This window comes from Uloborus diversus, chromosome 2 (genome assembly GCF_026930045.1).
Source record: "Uloborus diversus isolate 005 chromosome 2, Udiv.v.3.1, whole genome shotgun sequence".
NCBI lineage: Eukaryota > Metazoa > Arthropoda > Arachnida > Araneae > Uloboridae > Uloborus > Uloborus diversus.
In genome coordinates, this window is record NC_072732.1 from 125,523,833 (window position 1) to 125,549,983 (window position 26,151).

At 32.6% G+C, this 26,151-nt stretch overlaps 1 protein-coding gene across 1 annotated transcript; it reads right to left on the reverse strand.

Moving 5' to 3' along the window:
• Positions 1-219: 219 nt before the first annotated feature.
• Positions 220-24,486, reverse strand: LOC129216030 (neuronal acetylcholine receptor subunit alpha-7-like). Its single transcript, XM_054850173.1, has 7 exons — positions 24,331-24,486; positions 22,052-22,191; positions 18,933-18,977; positions 16,746-16,852; positions 13,314-13,527; positions 4,716-4,914; positions 220-447 (listed from the first exon to the last, which is right to left on the reverse strand). The coding sequence occupies exons 1-6, from the start codon at positions 24,461-24,463 to the stop codon at positions 4,741-4,743; spliced, it is 813 nt and encodes a 270-aa protein (XP_054706148.1). The 5' UTR covers positions 24,464-24,486; the 3' UTR covers positions 220-447; positions 4,716-4,740.
• Positions 24,487-26,151: the final 1,665 nt, after the last annotated feature.

Consider the following 26,151-nt stretch of genomic DNA (forward strand, 5'->3'; position numbering starts at 1 on the left):
CTAATAAATCGGTAATGGCTTATTTTCAGCAGTTAAGTCGAGGATTATACAAAGAGTTCTCAAGGAGACATTACCTTCAGTAAAAGGTTTATACATTTCGGTAATATGTGTAAAACATAACATTGTCTTCTGCATATTTGAAACTTGATTGATTAAAAAGTCTGACTGAAAGTAGTCGCTTACAAAAAAAAAAAAAAAAAAAAAAAAAAAAAAAAAAACTCATTTCAACACAACTGTTTATTAACTGTTTTGAGCCTTTCCTCATCATGGAGATCTTGAAACTTCTTGATGCATTTCATAAACATATTTTTTCTTCATTAAATAAATAGGAATACATTATAAAAAGTTTTTATATCCTTTATTTCAATAGCAGTACAATTTTGCGATTTCACACAGAGAAGTTATATCCTTACAAGGAATCTTTCTACTTCTAGAAGTGTCGTGATTCTGGGAAAAAAAAAAAAAAAAAAACATTTGTTTTAGCAATAAACATTATAAATTATGAATTGCAATTCTTTGAAATGTAAATCATTGGAAGCATAAAACAACCTTGAGTACAAAAACAAAAATTTAACGCACTTATCAGTTTATTATTTAGAAATATGTCTATATTTTTTTACTTTGGGGGAAAAAAGAACGCAGTTTGAAAGTTTTTGGCGCTTTTTTATTTGGACTACAGAAGGGGTAAAACATTTCTGTGTCTACATGTTACATCTTCTGAGCCTAGTTTACCTTCTTTTTAAATGAAATATTTAAAACACTTTCACCACAAATTTTAAAGTGTTATTTGAGAATTTTACTTAATGATAGTTTCTTAGACTATACCATTTGTTGAAATTTTTGTACAATACATTTTAATTCACTTTAAATTCTGATGAACACGATCGGAGCTTGAGTTAGAAGTGATTCCTCTTCGAATGCTGAATTTCTAAGTCAAGATAAAGGTAGGAAGAACTCAAATCAAACTGTGAACTCTGTTTGAAGTAAAGTTGTTTGGTGTTCCGTATATCCTCATATAAATAATGGCCGATGATAAAGTAACCCGCGTGTTTCAACAATGAACCTCGAGCCACGGAGTGATAATTTGATAATATGTGTCGGTAATGCTTGATATACATGAAAATGCTTTATTGTGACAAGTCTGAACTCGATCAGGCGACTTAACAGTTTTACTGGTAAGACTGTCATTTTAGGAAAAAGAAGGAACCAAAACAATTCGCAACTCCAATAAACTATAGGGGGCGCTTCAGCCACTGTCTAATGGCGGATGAAAAAGGTAAACAAATGCTGTAACTCATAACTTGCTTTGAAGATTAGTGAATGATAGTAATTTATCATAGTGTTTGTAGGAAGCTTTCTTGTCTATGGTTCTGAAATTACATTACACTATAAACTATCTGAAGCCTGTAATTTATCCCAAAGAAAACATGTGGAATGGATTGTTTTACCTTTTTCGGTAGTATTGTAAATCACAGCAAGGTAGCGTATTCGAGCTCTGGAGATGCAAATTGACGCTATCTACTAAAGTTTAGGGTTAATCCACTGGTGTTAGAGTTAAAATTTGAACTATCAAAATATCACCTAACAGGTAATTGTTTTGTTCAAATGTAGAAACAATTTTCACCCGTCATACCATGACGGGCGACTTCTAGTATAGATATATTTTTGTTTGCAAGGTTTTAGACTTTTTAATTTGGCCAATGTAATTTAAAAAACTTTAGGTAATGTGGAAAGAGGTTAAGCTATCTTTCTATTGAATTTAATGAGTTAACTACGCAAAACATAACTGCAGTAGTATGCTTGCATACAAGTAAAGGGCGTGGGACCGGAAAGTTCATATACTATTCGCAACTCCAGAGCTCGAATACGCTACCATCCGGTGATTAACAATACTACCGAAAAAGGTATAACATTCCATTCCACGTGCTTTCTTTGGGGTAAATGTGTTTTCTTTGGGGTTTCAGAGACTTTGTGGTGTGATGAAATTTCAGAATAGAAAAGAAAGCATCCCCCTAACACGATGAAATATTACTGACATTCACTAAGCGTCAAAGCAAATTGAAAGTTACAGCATTTGTTTGTTTAACCTTTTTCATCCACCATTAGACAGTGGCTGCAATGCACCCTATAGTTTGTTGGAGTTGTGAATACAGGTAGTACTTTCCGCATAAATTTAATAACTATCAAAACAATTATTATATTAAAAATAATTAGCTGATCTTCACTTGGTAGTAATAGTGGTAATTGTAAGTGGTGTAGTATGAGCACGTACAAGTTCTCTAAACTTTCCATAGAGCAATACATTCATTTAAGAACTTAATTACCAAAAGATTTTCGTTTTATACATCTGTCGTCTGAAAGTTTTAAACAATAAGAGGACAAACTCTTTTTTATTTCGTACCCTAAATTATTTATTTTTTCGTCTATAGTTTCGAAAACATGTATAGCATCCCTTTAGCAACTAAAAGCTTTTGAAATTAGAGCTGCTTGTGCAAGATCATTTATCTTGCTCTTAATCAAGAAATATTGTACTTTAGGCACATATAACGTGTGTACCATAAATCTTTTTTAATTATGTTTCGGACAAACTACATTTCTAACAACCAAAAATCTTACATTAATAATGTTTATGTTTTAGTTAATTTATTTTTGTTACATTTCATTACTTTGACTTAAAGAAACTTTATTTAAAACTACATTCATGATGATAATACTATAGTATTATCTTTTACTCGAAAATGAAACTGTGCTTTGTTTTATCAGTTGTTTTTAATTTTTTTTATTATTTCATTATTATATTTTTTGATACATTTTGATGCTGAAACTAATAAAGAGTCATAAACATAAACAGTATCTCGCAAACAAGAAATAAAGGTTTTTCAGCAATTTTAGAGCGTAAAATGAACGAAAGTGTTCTCATGTCGTAATGTACTACCTACTATTTTTTGAATATATAATTAAATAAAATGCTAATTACCGCATTACAAATGAATGCATACTATTCAGTTTTGACTTAGTTTTCCAAAACATACGAGTATTTACTGCATTTAAGCGTGAAAAATATGCAGGATGTCGTTTAAGAGCTGTTGGTCAATATTTTTGGTCTTGATCATTTCCAAAAAGAACCACAGGTTGGTTATAATCATAGTTACGCTATTTCGATCTACTTAGAATTCCTTCTAATAGTCATAAGTAACTGAAACTTGCTATACATATTTTACGAACATTGGAAACAATAAATTTAGAATAAGAAAGCAATAATAATTCAATTTTAGTTTATTCCAGTTGAAAAAGTTTATGCAGTAAGAAAAAACAACAATCTAGGAATACAAACTTGTTTTTTTTCTCATGGTATATAGGGTAAGGTAACCAGTAACAGGCAGTCATAAGTTTGGATTTATATAATAAGAATTGTCGGCTGGTAAAACTGATGTTGCTGTTGTCCATGTATATGACGCAACCATTTAGTGTTATTAGAGTGAATTTTATGAGTCAGTTGGTATTTACGAGGCATTGAGGAAGCCACCACGCGGTCTGCAGGTGTTTTATGTTCATTTGAATTTAATGAGTCTTTAGTTCTAAAAATAAAAAAAATATTTTTTTACACATTTTGAAGGGAAAAAGGGATTTTTTTCTTTACTCATCTTTTCCCCATCTTCTCTGTTGGTGAGTATCATCAGATTTTTTGATGTCTGTTACTTTGACGTTTTTCCAAAATTATGCAAATAAAACTAGAATTAATTAAGACAGAGGGTCCAGAAGCAGCCAAACAATAGATAAGATGTTTTTGCATGTGAGAAAAATAATTCAAAAAGTCAAAACTCATTAAAAGGGTCAGAAAATTTAGTTAATTAAAAACGATGTCTTAAGCATGCCTATGACTGGTGCTGTTATCCTATTTAATAGTAGCTCTAAAGCTTTCTCTCAATTGCATTAATTTGATAGTGAGATTTACAATTGAAAAAGAAAAGAAAAATCTCTAAACAAACAATAAATCATCACTTAATATTGTTATTTTATTTTGTTTATTTAGGTTTTTTATTTCTTAGAGTTCTCTTTACAGAACGACAAGTGCATATAAACTACGATTTTCAGAGAAATTAAAAAAAAAAAAAAATCTAAAGTCAAATTGCTGCTTTGCTTAAATGCTCACAAGAAGCTAAAAAAATGGAGCTTAATTGATATTTTGGTATCAATTCGGCATTTGGTCTTTTTAACATCTCTTCAGTCCATAATTTTGACTCCTTGCTCTGTAAGAGTTAAAATTCAAGGCATTTAAAAATCCCTTACATTTCGAACTTTAAGAGAAAAGAATTTCTCGACTATACAGAATAGAAAAATGTGTTTGAAGACATCAAACTATTCTAAAAATAAATCAGACAATTAAAGAAGTTTTCAATGGACAATCCAAAAATAAATAATTGAAAAATGAGACTTATAGAGAAAATAGCACTTTGCAAAAAAAAAAAAAAATGTAGCACATTTTCAGCTTTATAAAGTTAACAAATTTAAATTACAAAACTTAAAACTAGCATAAAAGAATACTTATTTTATAGTGCTAGCACATTACTGGCTTCTTAACACATACAAAGATTAATGAACACGAAGCGTCATAGAAGCAACCGGTTACCTAAGAATAAATCTATTTTATGAAGAAATAGTCTTTTTTTTTTAAACCATCATTTAAAAAGATATTCTTAGAGAAGAATACTCACAACAAGATCATCACGAACAGTCCATTTATTCAAATATTTTCTTCTCAATAAGATACGGCGATCTACGACGCATGGTGATGTTGAACTCAACAGAAGGATACTTTTCGACACAGCATGGGTACTTTTTATTCTTTCTCTCAGATAGCACGTGAACTAACTTCCACTCAGGATGGATGTCAAGGAAGTTAGAAACATCAACCTACGCATAAAAGAGTATCTTTTTAATGTGAAGCATATTTTAATTAGACGCTTTTTCATTTTTGAATTCTGTAATGACTGTTAAGGATGTAGAGAACCATTTCAAGATGAAAAACTCATTGATCACTGGCGAGTAAGATAAGGCCTTACCTCGGAAAGATGCGGATTATTTTGAGACGGAAACATCATTTGCATTCTTTGTTGCTGTCGTTATTGTTGTCTTATGCCAGTTAGGATGTAAATTTGGGATGTGCTGCTTCACTTTTCCAACTGTACCGTAATTTGGTGTGAAGTCCGACTTCCACAGTACACGCATGTCATAAGGACTCGTTTATAGGGCAGGCCACCATTCACAGAGTAACAACACATTCACACGAAGAAGGGAAAAGGACAGGAGAGAGAAAGTACATCCATGCTCGAACCAGGATTCGAGCCCGGGACCTCGCTGTTGGCGTCAGACTCCTCTGACACTAGACAAGACGGTTGGCTGCATATCTTGTAATAGGTAGAATCAGCCGGAAAGCTCTTAGTAGTAAGAGGCGTGTTCTCGCTGATCCTATCTATTTAATAAGCAACCAAGGTGTTTCGTTTATTACTTTAATACTATTTGTCACTTGTTCTTGAGTGGGATTTGGTGCATGATTATGTAGCTTTCAACTATCCGTAGACGACGAGTTTAGATGCTCTGGTTCTTTAGTAATTTGGGATAACCTCAAAAATGTACCTAAAGGGCAAAGTGAATACCATATTCACTTTAGCCGGTCATGACAAGTCACTTCATCCGATTCTGGAAGTCCTTCAATTTTAAGATCTCAAGACAATGCTAACATTGCAGACAGTTCTCATACTCCCATGGAGTCTGAAACAGCAAAAGAAATCTAAGGCAATTATGATCGCGCCACTTCACCCAGACCTTGGTATTCCAAGAAATACTATAGTTCTACAGTTTTACGACCTAAACCTCAGCCTGCTAAACCAATAGCAACACAACAACACGTAAACGAAAGATATAAATATCTATACTCCTGACAAGTATTCCAGTAAAGGAAGATCAGAAACAAAAATTTGAAAAAGCAAGAAAGAAACATGAAATCATTAGATGATGTTTTGATTAAAGCTTCCCAGAAAACAATCAAAAAGACTGTAAATCAAAAATCTCTGCAACAAAACATAGGACTGAAAAAGAGAATAATAAGAAGAAGTAAGTAAAGAAATTTAATGATGTAATGTGCATTTTCTGCGATAAAATTTACATTGAAGATGATCACCCAACGGAAAACTGGAAAAAAAAGTCGTATTTGTACTCAGTGGTGTGATGAAGACTGTTCAGCATTTGAAAATGGTGATGATTTTGTTTGTGATAACTGCAATAATTAGTATTGTAGCAGGAAAATGTTTTTTTTTTTTTTTTTTTTTTTTTTTACAAATATGCTCCTATAATTTTGGATGTTGATTTTTTTTTAGTTTAATTTCCTCGTTTGTCATAGTAATAACTGCAATAATTAGTATTGTAGCAAAAATGTTTTAATATGTTCTTTTAATTTTTGATGTTTATTTTATTTTTAAGTTGAATTTCTTTGTTTGTAATAACCAAAATAATTAGCATCAGATGCGGATACAAGGGTGGGGTGGGGGGTCACAGGTCAATTATAAAAAAATGTCGAAACCATGGGCAATAGTAAATATCTTTTTGAATCCAATTTGTTTGGGCATGAAGTGGTGGTTACAAAGAAAGTGAGAGGGGCAGGTGGGAGTCGTGCCCCCCCTTCATCTGTGACAGCACTTCTTAATCTGTTATCAGGTTCATTGCATTTGAGTAGGGAAAATGACTGCTTGAAAATGAAAGAAAAGAAAACCTGACCGAAACCACAAGAGAAAGTAAATCATTTTTGGATTTCCTTTTTTTTGGGGGGAGGGGGGAATTACATGTCTGTTTTCTATTTATATGTAGGTAATAAATTAACTCTGCTTGAGACAGTCTCTTCGTCGCAGCAGCTGTCTTAAGGCGCCAGTATAATGAAGAAAAAAAAAATTCTGCCGCCCGAACGTTTTTTATAGAATAAATTTAATCGCCGATAGTTATTATAATGTGTCAAAATTTTTTATGTAAAGTCTCTGTAGACTATTCTTTTCTGTTGTGATTTTTAGATAGTTTCGTTTTTGTTCGTGCCGAGTTTATTTTTAAATGAGCAGTAAATAGTTAAAATAAATCAGTGTTTTGGACTTAGTGTCGGGCAAGAAATGTAAAAATTTAGTATCGTGTTCGTCCGAAACCTCGTTATACGAGGGTTTTCGTAATTAGCCCATCGTAGTAGACGGAATCTATGCTGAAAGAAGCCGCGTTTGTTAGAAAAAGAACTTCTTGTAACCAAAATAATGAAGCGTTCGAGTCACAGAACATTATTGTCTTTTTTGAAAAGTTAAAAAAAACTGATGAACCCAAAACCGATGGAAACATATCCGGAGTTCTTGTATCAGACTCTGAGACTGCGACGTCTTCATTCGCCTCTGATTTTTCGACAATCGAAAAGAATCGGTGAGTATTCATCAATATTCATCAATGTCCGAAATATATTCATGAAATATGTAATTTTAAAGAAAATTTTCGACGTATTTCTTACTATTATTTAGTGAAGTTCATTGTATTTTTCTGCATACAAGATGTATGTGTGTCCTGTGTCGAATATCATGCTAATGTTTAATCAATACCTAAATGTATCATGTTCATAAAACAGTTAATATTTATTAGATTTTCGTGGTATTTATTTATTGTATTATGTTGGCTGTGTGAATAATGTGGTCTAAACAGGTTTTAATGCAACTTAATTAGGTGATTTTAATGTATTGAATTATTATTAATTAAATTTAATTAATAATAATTTAAGTATTTAATTTACAATAGTTAAAACTAATTAAGTTTGCAACCAAATAATGACTGATTTTGTGCTTTTGTTGACACTTGAAGAAACCTATGTTTCAGAAAGTTGTCGCAGGTAAGACTACATTCTTGAACATGACCCCCCTAAAATGAAATCCTGTATCCATCCCCTGATTAGCATTGTAGCAAAAAATTGTTTTCTACTATGTTTTCGACGTTTATTTCATTTTTAAGTTCATTTTTTTTTGTTTGTAATAACTACAATAATTAGTATTGCAGCAAAAAAAAAATGTTTTTTGAATATGTTCCTTCAATTTTTGATGGTTATTTTATTTTTAATGTTTAGTTTCATGACAACTCCCCGATGGTGTTTCTGCCTTGAAGGTTTCTGCCTGTGGTGGAGCTTGCGTGCACCGATGACCCGGAAAGCTATGCCGGCGGTAGCTTTGCTACTGGTAGGGTCTCCCAAGTCGGACAGGTCGAAGGGTAGGTGCCAGACTAAAAGGAACACCTGGTCCTCCAGGTTGGGGGCTGGGCGCGAGGCCAACAACCTCACCCCGGAAAACAAATCTTGTTCAGAAATCTCAAGAAGCTAAATCCGGACGGAATCGACGGAGACGACATGGAATGAATATGGATTTGAAAATTGGGACATGGAATTTACGTACAATATATAGGGGTGGAGCACTGAAGAACCTAATAGAAGTGTTTACTTCTTATAATATTGATCTTTTGGCAGTGCAGGATATGAGATGGTTAGGACATGGTATTCTGGAAAAGAGGAATTATAGCTTTTATTACAGCTGTCATGACTCGCAACATCAGTTTGGCACGGGTTTTGTTGTGTCCAAAAAGTTAAGAGAGAGAGAGAGAGAATAGTGGACTTTGTGCCGGTGAATGAACGGATATGTAAATTAAGATTGAGGGGAAAGCTACACAATATTAGTATTATTTGTGTAAATGCACCTACGGAGGAAAAACATAATGTTGAGAAGGATGGTTTTTATGACAGGCTGGAAAATGTCTTCTCTGGATGTCATTCAAATGACATCAAAATAGTGGTTGGAGATTTTAATGCCAAGATTGGGAAAGATCATAGCTTGAAGGAGTTTATAGGAAATAATAGCCTTCATGATAATTTCAACGATAATGGCACAAGACTAGCAGATTTTGCTTCTGCAAATGATCAAGTTGTTTTAGGAACTATATTTCCTCATAAAAATGTGCATAAGCTCACTTGGAGAGCCCCAGATGGCCTGACATTTAATCAGATAGATCATATTCTGATGGACAAAAGACATCGAAGTAGTCTAATTGATGTGCGCAGTTATAGAGGGGCAAATGTGGACTCTGACCATTTTTTGGTGATGTCTAAAGTGAGAGCTAAGATTAGCAGGTTATTCACAAGGAGGGAGCGCAAGGAGGTTAAGAAATTAGATTACAATGAATTAAAGAACCCTGAAACCCTAAAGAGATATAGAAATTGTTTAAAGGAAAGTTTTACAAGTAGAGAATATGTAGAAAATGAAAGACACTAATGGAAGGATGTCGTCACGGTGATTAACAATGCAGCGAATGTGACCATACCAGAGCTTAAGAAAAATAAAAGGGAAAATGGCTGGTATCATGAGGAGTGTGAAGAACTGACTAATAGAAAAAAACAAGCTTACAGAGTTATGATTGGAAGACATTCTACTAAAAATTCAGCTGAATCATATAAGGAGTTGAGAAGGGAAGAAAAAAAGATGCATAAGAAAAATAAAAGAATCTTTATGGAAAACAAATACAAAGATATAGAAAATATGAAGACCCAGAGAGAAGCACAAAAATTTTATCAATTGCTTAATGATATTAGGAAAGATTTTAACTCTAGAACTACAACTATCAGAAAGAGAAATGGTGAATTGACTTGTAATAACACAGAAACAATGATTAGATGGAGAGAACATTTTAAAGAGGTGCTGTTTGGTAATGACAGCCCGGTTGATGAAATTGTTACCTTTGAAGCACCTAGTACTCTTAGACAAACACAAGATATGCCTGTACCTACCTTAAGGGAATTGGAGTATACCTTAAAAAATCTTAATAGAAACAGGGCCCCTGGCCCAAATGGCATTAAAGCCGAACTATTTATTGTCAATGCACCGGAGTTGAACAATGAGCTTTTAAAGATCATTAATGATTTGTGGAACCAGGAACAGATGCCCATTGAGTGGGAAGAGGGTTCAATTCTCACCATCCACAAAAAAGGAGACAGGCTGGACTGTCGCAACTACCGTGGTATCACACTTCTGAATGTGGCTTTTAGGATTTTTTCCAACATCCTATTTCGTAGACTTCTTCCGTATGTTTCAAAAGCTGTAGGAAAATATCAATGTGGCTTCCTGGAGGGGAAGTCTACCATAGACCATATTCACTCTATAAGACAAATCCTGGAAAGGATCAAGGAGTACGGAATTGATACCTACTATCTGTTCATTGACTTCAAGGCAGCATATGATTGTATCAACAGGAATAAATTGTTCGAGGCGATGTACGAATTCGGTATCCCTCCTAAGCTTATCAATCTTGTCAAAATGACTTTGCGAAGCGTGAAATGCAGAACTAAGACCATGTCCGAAGTATCGGAGGTCTTCTATACAGAGAAAGGCCTCAGACAAGAAGACTCTCTGTCTTGCATCTTGTTAAATTTAGCCCTTGAAAAGGTTATACGAGACTCAGGTATCAACACTAGAGGCACAATCCTGCAAAGAACTATACAGATATTGGCATACGCGGACGATATCGACATCGTTGGGCGAAGAAAACAGGATGTGATCGAGGCATTTGTTGCCCTTGAGAGCGCTGCCAAGGAGTTGGGCTTGGCTGTAAATGAGGAAAAAACTAAGTTTTTGGTTGCGAGCACTAGAATACATGATGTGCAGCCGTTTAATATTGGAAACTATACTTTTGAAGGAGTCACCCAGTTTAAATACTTGGGTGCATTTATTACCAGTAAGAATGAGTTTAAAGTTGAAATTGGAAATCGAATTTTGATGGCAAATAGATGCTACTTTGGCTTAAAGAGCCAATTAAAATCTAAGCTCCTTTCCATTAATACAAAAATAAACCTATACAAAACCCTCATAAGACCGATCACTTTATACGGTAGTGAGACATGGGCAATTAATAAAACAGAGGAAAACAGACTTCTCATTTTTGAAAGGAAGATCCTTCGGGCAATTTTTGGAGGAGTAAAAGAAAATGAAGCTTGGAGAAGTTTATATAACTTTGAAGTATACCGTAAATACAGACAACCCAACATCTTAAGAGTAATTAAAGCCAATAGAATCAGATGGCTGGGGCACGTATTTAAGCGTGCAGATCTGGATTCGATTAAAAAGCTAACTTTTTCGAAGATTGAGGGTACAAGGAGAAGGGGAAGACCAGCAACAAGGTGGCTGGATAGTGTTGAGAAGGACCTTAAAATTTTGGGAGTGAACAGGTGGAGAAACCTGGCAACGTGTCGTACTGCCTGGAGGAAGCAGACGGAGAAAGCCTTGGCCTGCACCAGGCTGTTGTGCCGATGAAGAAGAAGAAGTTTCATGACAAATAATGCTGTAGTTCTCTTTGCTCTAGTATCGAATAAACTTTACTCGGGGTGTTGAGCAAAGTGGATATTCATGTCATTGCTGAAAAATGGCCTTATATTCAATAGTTTAATTAATATTAAGGACAACTGTTATTGCATTACGCAAGTTCATTAAATGAGGACTAATTGTAAACATTTGTTTAAACTTTCCCAGTTACAACTAAACGATAATAATCAAGAAAAGCTTAAGGTATTCATGTTGTCTGGGTTTCCCCTACGTGAATCGTTTATTTCAGAAAGGGCATAAGTCACATTTTTTCCGAAATTGAGTTAGCTGTGGTTTTTCCATATTTGTATGTAGAGACATCGACTAGTGTAGCAGGGAAGTCAATCTTTGTACAACAAAGAACTTTACTTAGGGGTCACATTTTTCGTTTAGAGCAAAAAGAAGAAATAGTAAGACGCAATGGCTAGATCATAGAAGAACTAGATTTTTTTGCGTAATATAGTAAAAACAATATACTCCTTTGATCTAGCATAATTTCGGTAATGTTAGGTTCGTCAGCTCGGGGGTTAGGGGGGGGGGATTCAAAATCACGAAATTGGAATGAAGTTCGTTATTTTCTCAAGGTTTTTTTATTAACATCACTACAGGAACTGCGAAAAAAACTGTATGCTTTCAGTGATATATGTGCTGGTAAATAAGAACAACACTGTAGGAGACGTTTTCTGAAAACATCACTGAAGAAATTTGACAAGATTGCTGATGACTTTCCTCTGAGAGGACAATTTGTCCTTGTTTGTCATTTGCGATCAGGATTTTAGGACATCAAAACGAATGTTAAACAAATGTGACAGATTATTACCATTTGAAATTCTGAAATTACACCAAGATTCACCATCACATCTATTGAAAACAATGAAATCTGTAACTGTTAAAACAGGTGGTCTTTATTTTTTAAGAGGACTTATCTCCCAAATTAAGAGTTTGGAAAAAGAATCTACCGGGCGACAAATGTTTTCAATTATCAACATTCATGATGCCTAAATATTAGATAGAACATCAAAGGAGTGGTTTCAGGCTAGCTATTTTATTGACTGTTTTCAAGAGAATATTGCTTAGTAACTCTTGTCGGCTGATATATCTTTGCCAATATTGAGTATAAAGGGGAAATTTTCATATTGTTGGAAGACATAACAAACATCAAAATTATTTGTCAGTGCAGTTGTGAACATAGTCACACTATTATGTACATCGAACTTGGTACACAAAACTAGACAAGAGAAGGATAGAAAAAAATATTTCCGTGGAGGATGAAATAAATATGAATATAGTTTTATACACATGGGGTGAAACTTTTGCTTTTTATCTCAGTTTATTAGTTTTTGTATTTTTGTATTATTTTTTCACCAGACTGTATAACTTCACTAAAACAAGGCGAGAGAAAGAAGAAAATGCACGCTGTATCTGCTTAAGATAATGAATTTATGAATACGGACTTCACTAATTATTTTTGTCACTTTGTTATATTATTTTTTCTCATCATAACTCAGTTTGAAACAAATCTGTTTCATTTGATTTACATTTTCATCACTCTAAACCAGTCTTTCAGGACATTTATTGCAGAAAGGGCATAAGTCCTTTAAAACCTTGCAACTTAAAAACGGTAGCCGGTCCTAATTACCAAAACACTGCTGATTCAGTTCTTTGAAAGATTGCTTATTGTGTACTTTAAAGTAGAGTTTCTGTCCCGTATTGGTCATTAATGTTAAAAATAATTTTTTTAACCAAACTAATCAAATAACTTCAGTTAGCCGAATATCGCAATTAACATTTTTTTTTTCCAACTGTATCTTACATTGTTTTGTAACATGGTGCAGTTGCATTCGACATATAAAAGAAAAAGTAGGTTAAAGTCAGGTACAGCGGTATACCCACTATATTACTTGCCTTTTTTGCTTGCAATTGCAAGTCCAGCTCATTTTCACTGTACGTCCAGGAACCAAATTTAATACAGCATTCGATGATGCCTTTATGGTTCTTTTTCAGGGATGACATTGGACATCTTGACTTGATCGTGTACGGTGGAACCCATAGCACGTCTCCATTGTTGTATACTAGTACTTGGGTTTGTGTAATAGGGAAGAGCGAAGTATCTGGAGTGCTGAAAAAAAAAAAAAAACAACTCTTATCTACACTTAGTGCAGTACATATTGCTGTTATATACTATGATTTAAAATAACATGCCAACTCTTTCTGCGACCTTATTTGTGCAACTAAGAGAAACTATATTCGTTCTCACTTAAACTCTGAACATTTTCTTAAGAAATCTCAGAATACTACGACATAAGTCGCGGTTTAGCAATCACAAATACTGTGATTGCTTTTTATGCACGAAGTTGCAACAATTAACGAAAGAATAATAGATATATATTATTAAGCAGTTTGGGCAATAATGTTCATTTACTGGATCTTCAAGACCAGTTTCTATCGAGAATTATTCCGTGTGTAAGAAGCGAGCATCAAAACTCAGACACGGGGAAGATTTTACATGAGAACGTTTGTTGATCCTAAGCATAATAATTGACTATAATAATAATTTTAAAGAAACTTATCTATGATTAAATGATATGTTTAGGAAATACTGTTGTCCCCTATATGCGTTTCTCTTTCCTAGATTCTTCCTAAGCCAAACCAACTGTGTAAGAAATCTTTACTCAAAAGATAATTGAATGCTAAATATCTGTAAGGAGCGTTTTCGCACTTTCAATTGATTGCATATAAACTATATTTTAAGCGGTAATAACATAAATAGTATTTATATATTTTTGTAATATTTATTTCCTTTCATATAGTCTCTATTTAAGTACGTGAAATACACCGCCAGCTCAGTCATTTCTGGCTAAGGACTGCAATTTCGTGCTTATTAGCACTCATCAGCCCGGCATAGGAAAGTGACTGAGCTGGAGATGGAAAACCTCTTAAGGAAACCAAGAGTGCGAAACAAACTGGTAGCTAATATAGAATTAGCAGACCAGACGAGTGACCGAAGCAGTGGTTCGGTTCTACTCGAAGACTGAACGCGAGGCAAGGTACATTCAGTAAATTACTGCCCATTAGCCAGGGCTAAAGCAGAAATACGTGAAATACACCATCAGCTCAGTCATTTCCAGCCGAGGACTGCAGTTTCGTGCTTATTAGCACTCATCAGCCCGGCATAGGAAAGTGACTGAGCTGGAGATGGAAAACCTCTTAAGGAAGCCAAGAGTGCGAAACAAACTGGTAGCTATATAGAATTAGCAGACCAGACGAGTGACCGAATCAATGGTTCGGTTCTATTTGAAGATTGAACGCGAGGCAAGGTATATTCAGTAAATTACCACCCATTAGCCAGGGCTAAAGCAGAAATACGTGAAATACACCGCCAGCTCAGTCATTTCCAGCCGAGGACTGCAGTTTCGTGCTTATTAGCACTCATCAGCCCGGCACAGGACAGTGACTGAGCTGGAGATGGAAAACCTCTTAAGGAAGCCAAGAGTGCGAAACAAACTGGTAGCTAATATAGAATTAGCAGACCAGACGAGTGACCGAAGCAATGGTTCGGTTCAACTCGAAGATTGAACGCGAGGCAAGGTATATTCAGTAAATTATAATTAACTGTAGTAAATAAGCACGAAACTGCAGTCCTCGGATGGAAATGACTGAGCTGGCGGTGTATTTCACGTATTTCTGCTTGAGCCCTGGCTAATGGGCGGTAATTTAATGAATATCTATTTAAGTAGTTTTGAGATTGCAATAATGTTTTTCAAATTTCTTTGTTGGTAAGTTTTTGGATTCTTATGTCTTCCTTATTGTTTTAAAATATTTCTGAGGCCAGTTTCTGTTAAGCTACATGCTAAGTTTTTTGAATATGCTAAAAATACGAAAATATAATGAAAGAAAAAAAAAACGTAAAGTAATGTAGACGTTAATTGTAAACATACAGCCGAACTAAATGACCTTTTAATTTTCTACTACGGGCAAAGCCGCGCGGGTACCGCTAGTAGTAATATAGCTTTGAGTAATGGGGGGAAAAAACAGATTTACTTATGCTAGCATGCACTGGGATATTGTTTAAGTTTTTCAGCTGTAGTGTATTTCTTGCAAAATAATAACCCAAAGCTGTTAATCGAGATTCCTTGTTTTGCCAAAAAATGGTCTAAACAAGTTTTGATTCTGCAACATTTTCAAAAATTGCGTAGCTTAAGAATTAGTACAATTTTATACTCAATGGTACTTGCAAAAGCAAATAGAGTAGTACCACATTTTTACAAATGATTGCAACTATTTCGATTTCACGCCTAACTCAAGATTTATAACGTTGCTTTAAAACTTGCAAGGCAAAAATAAAAATCTATGCGTACATTTGCAACTTAACTATCATTATTTTCAGCTGAACTATAAACTAAAGAAGTCAAATATATTTTTACAACCAACTAGTTTTAACTTGCATCCCTTAAAAAACGTTTTTTTGGATTATCTATAATGAAGAATCTTCTAAATTATAACTCTTTTATTACTAACCCTCGGAACGTAGCATATAAAAACTTTTTTATGTTAAATAATATTCATCTCTAAGACATGATATGTTGCTTTTTTTTTTTTACAATTGACAGACTACTTTTCAGATTTTGTTTTTTTAGGTGACCTTAAGACAAATTTGAAAAAAAAAAAGTGATAAATTTATATTTTAACAGGCCATTGAACTTTAACGAATTTGTTCAACTACAACTACTGCTTAGCCTAAATTACTTGCTGTTCATACAGCCTCGCACTGATAATGAAATTTTACACAAAGTTTTTTTAAAAAAAGATAAATATACGTTTTTTTTCCCCCTTATTTTGATCCTCATCTCATCAAGTTTCCCCCCTTCGGTTCAACGATAGGTAAAGAAATGTAGGTAGTGCTAACATCGTAAACTGAAAATTATGTCTATGAAAGAAAAAAAAAAAAAAACCCAGGAATGCCTCGACAGAGGGGAGAGGTTCGAGGCACAACCTCTAAAGACCTTTGGATTTAACACCTATTGTGATTCCTAATAAGAAAGTTCATAGCTATGTAAAGACTTATGAGTAAATCTTCGATCCCAAGAAAATAAATTCTGGTTGTGCTAGTGCTTGACACGAAACTTAAAATCTTTTAAAACTTTGAAACGTGCACATTTCAAAGTGTATTAACGTTGTGGAAACAATTTTGACATAAGGATAAAAAAATAATTACGTTAAATCCTAGATTTTTTTTTTTTTTTTTTGTAAATTAATTTTCTTTAACAGACCAAGACTCTGCCTAGAAGACGAACAGTCAATCCGGAGGAGTTGAAAAGGAACGATATAAAATCTTACGCAGAGTATAGAGATAAATCTGGTTTCCAGACTTCAGAAGCTGGCAGTCGAAGAACGGATATGTTGTAATCAGCCAAGTCCCATTTCAAATAGTCATCAGTCCATTTCTATTTTATAAAAAAACATATTTCGATTAAATACAAAGGCACTCAAGAATGAATAGATACATAAATAAGCACTAGAAATAAAAATCGTAAGAGTAGATTCTCTTGTGAATTCCAGTTTAGATACGTGTTGTTTTTTGTTACTTATAGTGCATAAATTTAAAAAAAAGGTACATTTTTAAATAGTTAATTTACCTTATCCAGTACTTTATTTTTAAGTATATTATCCGTCCTCTTGTAGAAATTGTCATAAATATTTTCGTTTTTATTTTTGAGCAATAAATATTTTTTTTCAATTGTACAGATGTGTTAAAAAAATAAAACCACGTTTCATATATCAATGCATTGCAACTTAAATAAATTCAGGAAATTAACGCAAATTCCATAAATTCTAATTAAAATTTCAAAAAGGGAAATTTTTCTGTAAGCATTCATCGTTCAGTGGTGACAATAATGGTTAGTTCCTCTCAATAATATGAAAAAACGTATTAAGTATGAATTTGAAATCCATACTTATCATGTTTTTTTTTTTTTTTTTTTTGTGCTTACATTTTGTACATTTGTCTGGAGGCAAGCTGCGATACCTAAAAGGTGATTGGTGGTGCATAAAAATAATCAAAAGTGCTTCATCATTAAAAATTCATCATTTGAAAATACAGTACGAGACCCCACTTTCGGAAACCCGAAATCTGAAACTTTTTCTTTAAATGATTTGTAAAAAATCGAAATTCAATTTTTTTTTCATTTTTTCTTTCAGTTTTAAAAGTTCAAAATTATTAACGCACGGCATTTACTTGTTGAAAACACCATGTTTTCAGTTCAGCGTTAATTAAACGTCTTCTCGATGCTTATGCTTGCATGTGTTATGCATAAATAAGTTGTGCTGTAATTGTGCAGTAATCTTTTTACATCCGCTTTCGGTTTACTACACTTCCTTTTTCTTCTCATAAGTATGCAATAAAAAGCCTATCGGACAAAAGTACAGTATTTTTTCCCGTAAAAATGTGATTTTTGTATTGTATGGACGATCAGTATGATAATAAAAAACAACATCCGTGGATTATACGGGGCAACAAATTGTCCCCAGCTTTTGCTTTAGCATAATGAATGCATTCATATATATGTACAAAATAAAAGAAATTTCGCTTAAACATTATCGAAACCAGGAAAAGCATTACAAGTACCGCATAACAGGAGAGTTTTTCTCTCTCTTTTTTTTTTTTTTTTTTTTTTGGAGTCGGAATCCAAGATTCGGAAAATTCCTAAATCCGGAAAAGTTGCGGTTCAGAGCATTCCGGTTTTAAAATCTCTTCAAATAAACTTTATACTTTTGACTTAAACTATAAAACCTATCAGTGAGCGTAACATCATAAATCGTATGCATATGTCATAGTTTCAGATTAAATCAGTTAAAACTTTGACTTTCTCAAATTCTGCTTTTTAAAATGCCCCCTGTTTTCGGGGTATTTATCTTAATTGTTTTTTTTATGAAGTTTATTATCTAAGATGTAATTTGTAATGATAATAATTTTGTAACATTTAAACTCAAGATTAAAATTTTAGTTTTTATACTCTAAATTTTCCATTTTTAAAAAAGATTTTAAAGTAAGAGCTATATTTGTCGTTAAGTTTCTTTTACATCAGCTAATGCTTTGTTTTCGGTGTACATTTTCTGTTTTGAAAGCATAACTTCAAATTAGAGAAATTCTTCATTCTGTTGTTCGTTTCGAATTCTTCAACTACATCATATGTTTGACCTATTTCTAAGCAACCGAGGTTTCTACAGATTTCTTGTTCAATAAAATTATTTCATTCAGTATTTGTTTTTGAGTATCGATGCTCAAGTGTGGCCACCTTCGTTAAAGTTTCATGTTGCTTATTTCATTTTGAGAAGTTTAACCGTTTTTATTTGAATATTGTACTTTCAATTCGTAATGAAATACATCCTTTTTTACAGTAAACTTAAAAAATATTTCTTTTTATATGCAGTGCATAAATATTAATATTTAAAAATACAGAAAAGTAATCTTTAAGAAAATTTTAAAGATACATAACTACAATGTTAAAACAAAATCTGTATTACCATAACCATCCAGCTGTCCAGTACAATAAACTGATTGTATTCATCCTAAAACAAATTAATATATTTTATAACAAAGTAAAATTCCATAAATCCAAAGCGATAAATAGCTGTTTAAATTCCTAAAAATAAAATGAAAAGGAACCTAATGGGGGAAAATTGGGCTAGTGTGGACAAATTTAGCATTTTTGTGAAAAAAAGTATACTAAATAGTGATGTGCCGGATCATCAAAAAAGTAGATCCGCAGATACGGATCATTAGTGTCAAGATCCGCAGATACGAATACGGATCTCAATTTTTTTTTTTTTTACCCAGTTCAACTACCCAAGTGCTTAATTTGTTACGGAAGGTATTTCCGTCAGAATAATAACACTGCTTCTTCAAAAAATGTCATCTGCGGCGAAAATATAATTAAGACTATGATTTTCTCTTTAAAGAAATCTCCATTGAAATTGAGGGATAGTTGGAAGGAACGGGTCAACGCTGCATTGATGCTCTCGGACAAGCTAGAATACTAATAAAGCAATGCAAACAGTGAATTTAAAATGATAAATAAATAAGTTTTAACTTCATAGAATATTACTAGCCAATGTTAACCTTAACAAAGCATATTTTAATTAATAATAAAGGTTTAAGATATTAATTCGTAGCTATGAATTGTCTTAAAATAAAGAGACTATTTAAAAGACAAATTAAAATGTTTGAAAGCTATCACTTTTATTTAGATGAAAAAAGGCTATTTTATTTGCAGAAGAGAAATATTTTTCTTCTTTACACTATTACTAAATATATCAACATTGATTGTTACATGTGAGATACAGAGCAGAACATGCACCGAAAAAACAATTCAGAAAGTTTCTGGAAATTAATGGGCAGCTCATGTGCCCAATTTCTGCCAAGAACATCACTTGCAAAAATCATCGTTGGTAATTTGAATTATAAACAAATAATAATTAAAAATGTGTGAAAATGACAGAATTCCTTGGTAAATTAATTTAGCATCTTTCAATAAACACACTCATTTAGTTTAAAAAAAAAAAGACTTCAAAATGTGCAAAAACACACCGAATCCTTTTTAAATATCATCATTTTATCATTTTCAATAAATCAGTTTATGAAGCAATTCATAAAGAATAAAACCTCAAAATTTAATATGATAAATAAATATATAAAATCATTTGTAAAAATACTCATAACCTTACAAGAATCTATTTTATTTGTAAATGAAACCTAAAATATGAAAAAACAGGACATAAAATCCTTTGTAACTGAATGCATACTTGTCAAAATTAATGTAATCAGGCAAATGACACAAAATACATTATATTTAACTCCTTATTTTTTTGAAATTTTGAAAAACAAATAACAGAGTTATTCCAGATATCCACACTAACCCCTTGTCCACATTAGCCCCCTTCTCCCCTAATGTTAGTACAAATGATAAAGTTCCTGTTTTGAGATTTGCAATTTATTTATAACACCAAATAATAACCTTAAAACTATAAGTTCAATAGATTTCAAACATAAAGTAGTTTGAGTTAAAATAGTTTGTTGTTTACTAGAGATGAAATTTTCACCAATATTTTTAACAGCAAATAGAGTTTTTATAATAAAATAAAATGAGCGACGAAATTTTAATGGAAATCTGTGTAACAACTGTACGTTTTGTTAGTTCAGTTAAAAGAAAACATCGAATTTGCACTTGCTCTATACACTGGTTAAGAAATCTAATTGTGATTGGGACTCTATTCAGCCTGTGCCTGTCTGACTGCCCTTGAGCAAGAAAAGAAAAAGAATACAAGTGGTGCGGCAATTCTTCTAGATTTGCGCTACTTCTGATCAAATCTTTAAGTTTAAACACAATAACTCATAATCTCATATTGTTTCAATAACACGCGCGGCAAAAAAAAAAAAAAAAAAAAAAAAAAAAATCGAATGTTTTCTGACATAATTCATTTTGATACTTACGTAAAATGACCTCCTGAATCCAAGTATGACAACCGTTTCCCCCCTTCACGTCCCATCTTTTGCAAATTGAACCTACCATTTTTTTTCAGTTTTCGGCAGTCTTATAGCCATTATTTTTATTTGGACGAGAAGAGAGTATAAAATTAACCTTGACCACTCTTCTGAGGGGCTAGAGAGTTGCGAAGTACAAAAGCATGATTATTTAGATCAATTCAAGAAATTCACGAGGATGTTACCACTAAAATATTTCAAAAATCATCAACATCGATATTTTTTTTCAAGGTTTGTTTTACGATTGTTTCACTTATTTTTTGGCACAAAACTAGAGTATAACCCTCACTCCTGTCAGCACCAAAATTTTACGTAGTACTTGTGCTTTTATTTTTATTTCGGAGCTTTGTAATTGCATAGTCAGATTTGCATTACATATCTTCAGTAAAGAAGTTTCCCGTATTACTCAATTTGCATTCCCACATAAATTTATGGTTAAAAATTAACTTAGGTATGCTCATAAAGTAGCATTAATGTACATATATTTATGCTTGTGGAAATACAGCGGCTCCATTGTTTATTACCTCTTGATTTTTTTTCTTTTTTTATACAGCGTGAAAATATTTTCGGACATATGACTCATAAGAGTGAGTCTTCCATTCGGGTTTAATTTTTAAAAAAAGAGAAAAAATTGTAAAGCAATCTCCTAGGAAAAGAAATTGGTTTTGGTGATTTTTGAAATATTTTTGAAGGAAATACCCCTATGAGTCACCCAACTTGGTCTAAAAATTCATTTTTTTAAAAACTTTGCTCCTCTTTGAAGAGATTCAATGGCTAATATAACACTATCTCCACCTCCAAATAAAAATAATGGCTATAAAAATGTCGAAAACTGAAAAAAAAATCACCGGGGGGGGGGGGACATTTCTAGAAAGTGGTTTGTGTAGGGGGAAAATGATGGCTATAGTTGGATTCAGGGGGTCATTTAAAATAAGAATAAGCAACAATTATCTCAGTAACGTTTTGAAGGCATTTTTTTTTTTTTTTTTTTTTGCCACACAATGTAATTAATCAAACAAATTAAACGAATTAAGAAAACAAATTAATTAAAACAAACTAGTTTAAAAACCTTTTGGAACATAAAATAGAAAGTAATACGTACCACTTCTTTTACTTGTAATGGAGTCAGATTTACAGAAAATTGTATGCTCGTAGAAGGCGACTTAACTGGACGAACGAGCTTGTCATAATTCTCGAAAATTTCCCGTCGAAGGTCTCTTTCACTGGCATGAAACTCTTCATCTACAAAAATGTTCATGACATTTCGTTTATGAAACATACTTAGATTTGTATTATGCAGTATGGGCAACAGTAGTAAATCTCCACACATTAGTAAATTGCTAATGCTTTAATTACTGTAGTCTCCGCTGAATGTGATCACTTTGGGACATAATGATTTTGATGGGGTCCCCTACATTTCTTAATCGCGAAATTTCTTTCCCCCTGTTTTTCAGTCTCAACCTTATCTTTTAATATATTTAAGGGGGGAGGAAATTTTAAAGGTCGGAGAAATGTAGGGTAAAACATTTCGCCATTTCGATAAAAAGAAAGGACGGGTTACAATAAACGAAACTCAAAACTACAAACCTACCAATTAAGCCACAAGTATTGAGTTCTAGAATGAAATTTAAAAAAGTATACTGTATATGCAATAGTTATTTAGATACAATCATTCGTGAAAGCTTGCTGGTGTATATGAAATCAAGTAATTTTTGTTTCCCATGTTGAGCTGATTATCGCTATTTCTCCGTTCTAATGCTATAAGAGAGATGCATAAATATCAGTACTAAGTTAATTGAAAAGATTACACATTATCAAGATTTTAAAAAATATATACTCAGATAAATAGTCAAAATTAGTAAATCCGTAATCTGAATGCACTTATTTAAAGGTAAACAGCTATTACTCGTACACACACGTGTGTTGATTGTTTATTTTACAGTATTAAAAAAGAAAAAAATACTCTTTTATCTCTCTCTTAATCTCTCTCTACTCTCGAATTATTTTTCTCGACAAATAGTTAAATCGATATGTGAAATAGAAAACTAACATCGAGCTTTTTTTTCCAATTCAACCTAAGAGAAGTAAGTACTTTAAAATGAAATTGTACTGTAGTTATCCTCTTTTTTTCAGTTTTACACTTTAAACAGTAAAACGACAAATGTTAACAAGTTCTAAAGAAAATTAGAGTAATGTTTTTAAAATTCATTATCCGGAAAAAAAACTATCAATTTCGCATTAATTAATTTTCACTACGGAAAAAAAGATTTGTAAAATTGCTGTTAATATAAGAAATTAATAAAATGTAGAACTCTAAAAAGGTAATATTTTTAAGAAAAAAGCTATCCATGTTTATCATTTACTCAAGAAAATAAAAGAATCAATAACCCCTAGACGGGTTTAAATGTTACTATGCTTTAAAGTTTTACATTAAAGACAGGACTCGAATCGGTTTAATTTATAAATGGCTATTTATCTATCGTTATCTACATATATCTAAAATTTTACACATGAAGCACCTAGAAACAACAGGGTATAATTGCTAAAATTAGAAATTTTGTGATAATTGGTAAAAATAGTAGAATACATCCTTTTCCGTTTTGTGGCAAGATATAGCAATGTTATATCTTGTAGGTGTTGCTATACAGAATAATACATAAAACATATCGAATGAAAGCCTAACAAGCGTTTGGACGGCAAGCGTTTTACACAAAACATATCTTTTTGCTTTTCAATTTTTCATATCTTTCTCACCGCCAATCTAACGTAATTTGGAAAATTGCGATTATCAGAATCTTACTGGATTGAATGCAAAATACTATTCCACATTGAGTCATGACAACGTAATGCTAGAAAAAATGGGTTTCGTAATTATTTGCTAAAGGAAATCTTGTATACACCAGACAAATGATTTTACATTCTCCTGAAAAGTTGTGATAATGTAACTTGCGTTAGTCTAATTTTGAGGTGCAAACATATTGAAGAATATTTTCATTACAAGTGTTTTAATTTCTAAACAGTATTTACTATAACAGCTAGTTTTTTGTTGCCAATTCTTTATTGCCAATTGCTTCAATGGGATTAACATATAATAACATATTCTATTTTTAAAAAATTAAAAGTAAGCTTTTTCTATAAAATTTTAAGCAGAACTTCGAAGAATTATAAAATTAGAGTCCTCTTTTTGTAATCTAAAAACTGGCAGAGTAACCTGTTGCTGATATTTATTCTTCAAACCCTTTGCGTATGATCAAAAAGAAAGCAAAAAAAAAAAAAAAAAAAAAAAAAAACGGATTGATGTTCCTGAAGAGTTCAGAAAAAATATTTTGCGTTAACTCATAATATGTTCTGAAACAATATTTTTTTTCAACAAAGACTTACCTTTTAGGGTTGCAGATAGTGATTCCCCAAACACCAGGAACATACCACAGAGAACGCCAAGGAAAATCATGATTATATTCGTGCGTATGCGAAAGTGGAGGTCTGCCAGATTTTGCCGCCATTTTATATTCATTCTAATTGCTAAGCAGGATGTTTCAATAAATATAGGGTGATCTTTCCACTCTGCAATCGTGTAACTTTTGACGTCAATCGAATCTCAGTGCGCGCTTTAACTCTCTAATGGCCGCTGAATTGCGTTTATCTATAACCGCTGATTTATTTTTACGTTCGATGTTGCACCCATTGAACAACACGAGAAGCAATCAAATTTCAAGTAGGAAATCGCTGGCATGCACTAAAAAAATAAAATACTTTCTTTTACTGAAACCCATTTAGGCTTAATATCAACTGCTTTGAGTGACAGAATTCCTTTCTAAAAAAACTTATGTTTAATAAGAAATAAGCTACTATTTTATTATTATGAATGTATATTTTTTTAGAATGATAAGATATAGTTGTTTCTACCACCAAAGAGAAACGAATTAGAAAGATTTATTAGTAATATTACATTACTAATAATATTTTTGATGCATTATTCACATTAAAAAGTACAGTCCAAACTCTTTATGGAACATAATACTACTGCGTGCAAGTAAAAAGCAGTATCTGCAGATATAAGTTTTCAAGATGTTTCAAGAAACGCGTCTTGAATTAAGTACTTGCAATAGGATGTTTTTGTGGTGCTTAATTTTAGCGTAAACCAAATAAGTAAGCTTGTTCAATAAAGCTACAGTTATAAAAATGCAAAATAGCAAAAAAAAAAAAAAAAACACACACACACACACATTTGCTGTTACTGTTTTTTGCCTGTCCATGGCAGAATATATCTTAGTATTACTATCTACACAAAAAATTAATAGCCTAGTTCAATTGCGTCGGGTTAAGGTTCCAAAAATTTTCGGATTCATAGCCCCTTTGAAGAATTAGAATTTTCTAGTCTATCTCTATTTATACCATGCACTCTTCGTGGCACACTTTGCCTCTTCGTACAACCCCTAAGGGTGCTGCGGCATCCACTTTGGGAGCACCTGGCATAGGAAATATGGCTGATGATAAACTGCGTTTTTTTTATTACAGTATGTCTGGATTACTATTTCAGTTCTAGACTAACTTTGTGTTATATTTGTAATACGCAGGTGATTCATTTACATATCTTAAAAGTTAATTGGCTTTGCACTTTTAGTCACTTGCTCTGTGTCTTCATAGGTTCACTCTAACTGGACCTTTTTGCGATTAAAACACAAGCATTTTAGAGTCATATTTACTCTCAAGTTTAAACGTTGCTGCTGTTTCTGCAGCACACATCAAGCAAATTAAGTCGTAATAAATCCTTATTGGAATTTGGTATTAATAAAGAATATGTCACTGAATCTTTGAAATAGATTTTTGCTTTTAATTTTTGACGATGCGTACTTCATTGCGTTGAACTTTCATTAAAACCATATTTTATCACAAAGAATATTTATCATTTTTTTAAAAATTAAACTACTGAAATTATATTGTACGCAACTTCCAATGCTCTTACCCTTTTCAAAGAACTGCACATTATTGTTATCCGTATAATTGGTGTACCTTAGGGTGGTTCGAAAAAATCGATTAATTTATTTCGAAATCGCGTTACCTCTCAAAAATTGTAGTTTGGTGTCCACAATTCGGGAAAAAATAATAATAATAATAATAAAACTAGTTGACATCTTCAATAGGGTGGAGGAAAAAAAATGATAAACGGTAGGTAATAGGCCGGAAAAGTTGCCTTTTGTA

What these genes read in the sequence shown, in the direction of transcription:
- LOC129216030 (XM_054850173.1), bottom strand. Translation starts at nt 24,463, where the DNA reads ATGAATATAAAATGGCGGCAAAATCTGGCAGACCTCCACTTTCGCATA. An exon ending in CATTACAAGTAAAAGAAGTG is followed by an intron (nt 18,978 to 22,051) that starts GTACGTATTACT and finishes AATTTGTTTTAG; the next exon opens with GATGAATACAATCAGTTTAT. An exon ending in TGGACAGCTGGATGGTTATG is followed by an intron (nt 16,853 to 18,932) that starts GTAATACAGATT and finishes TTTATAAAATAG; the next exon opens with AAATGGACTGATGACTATTT.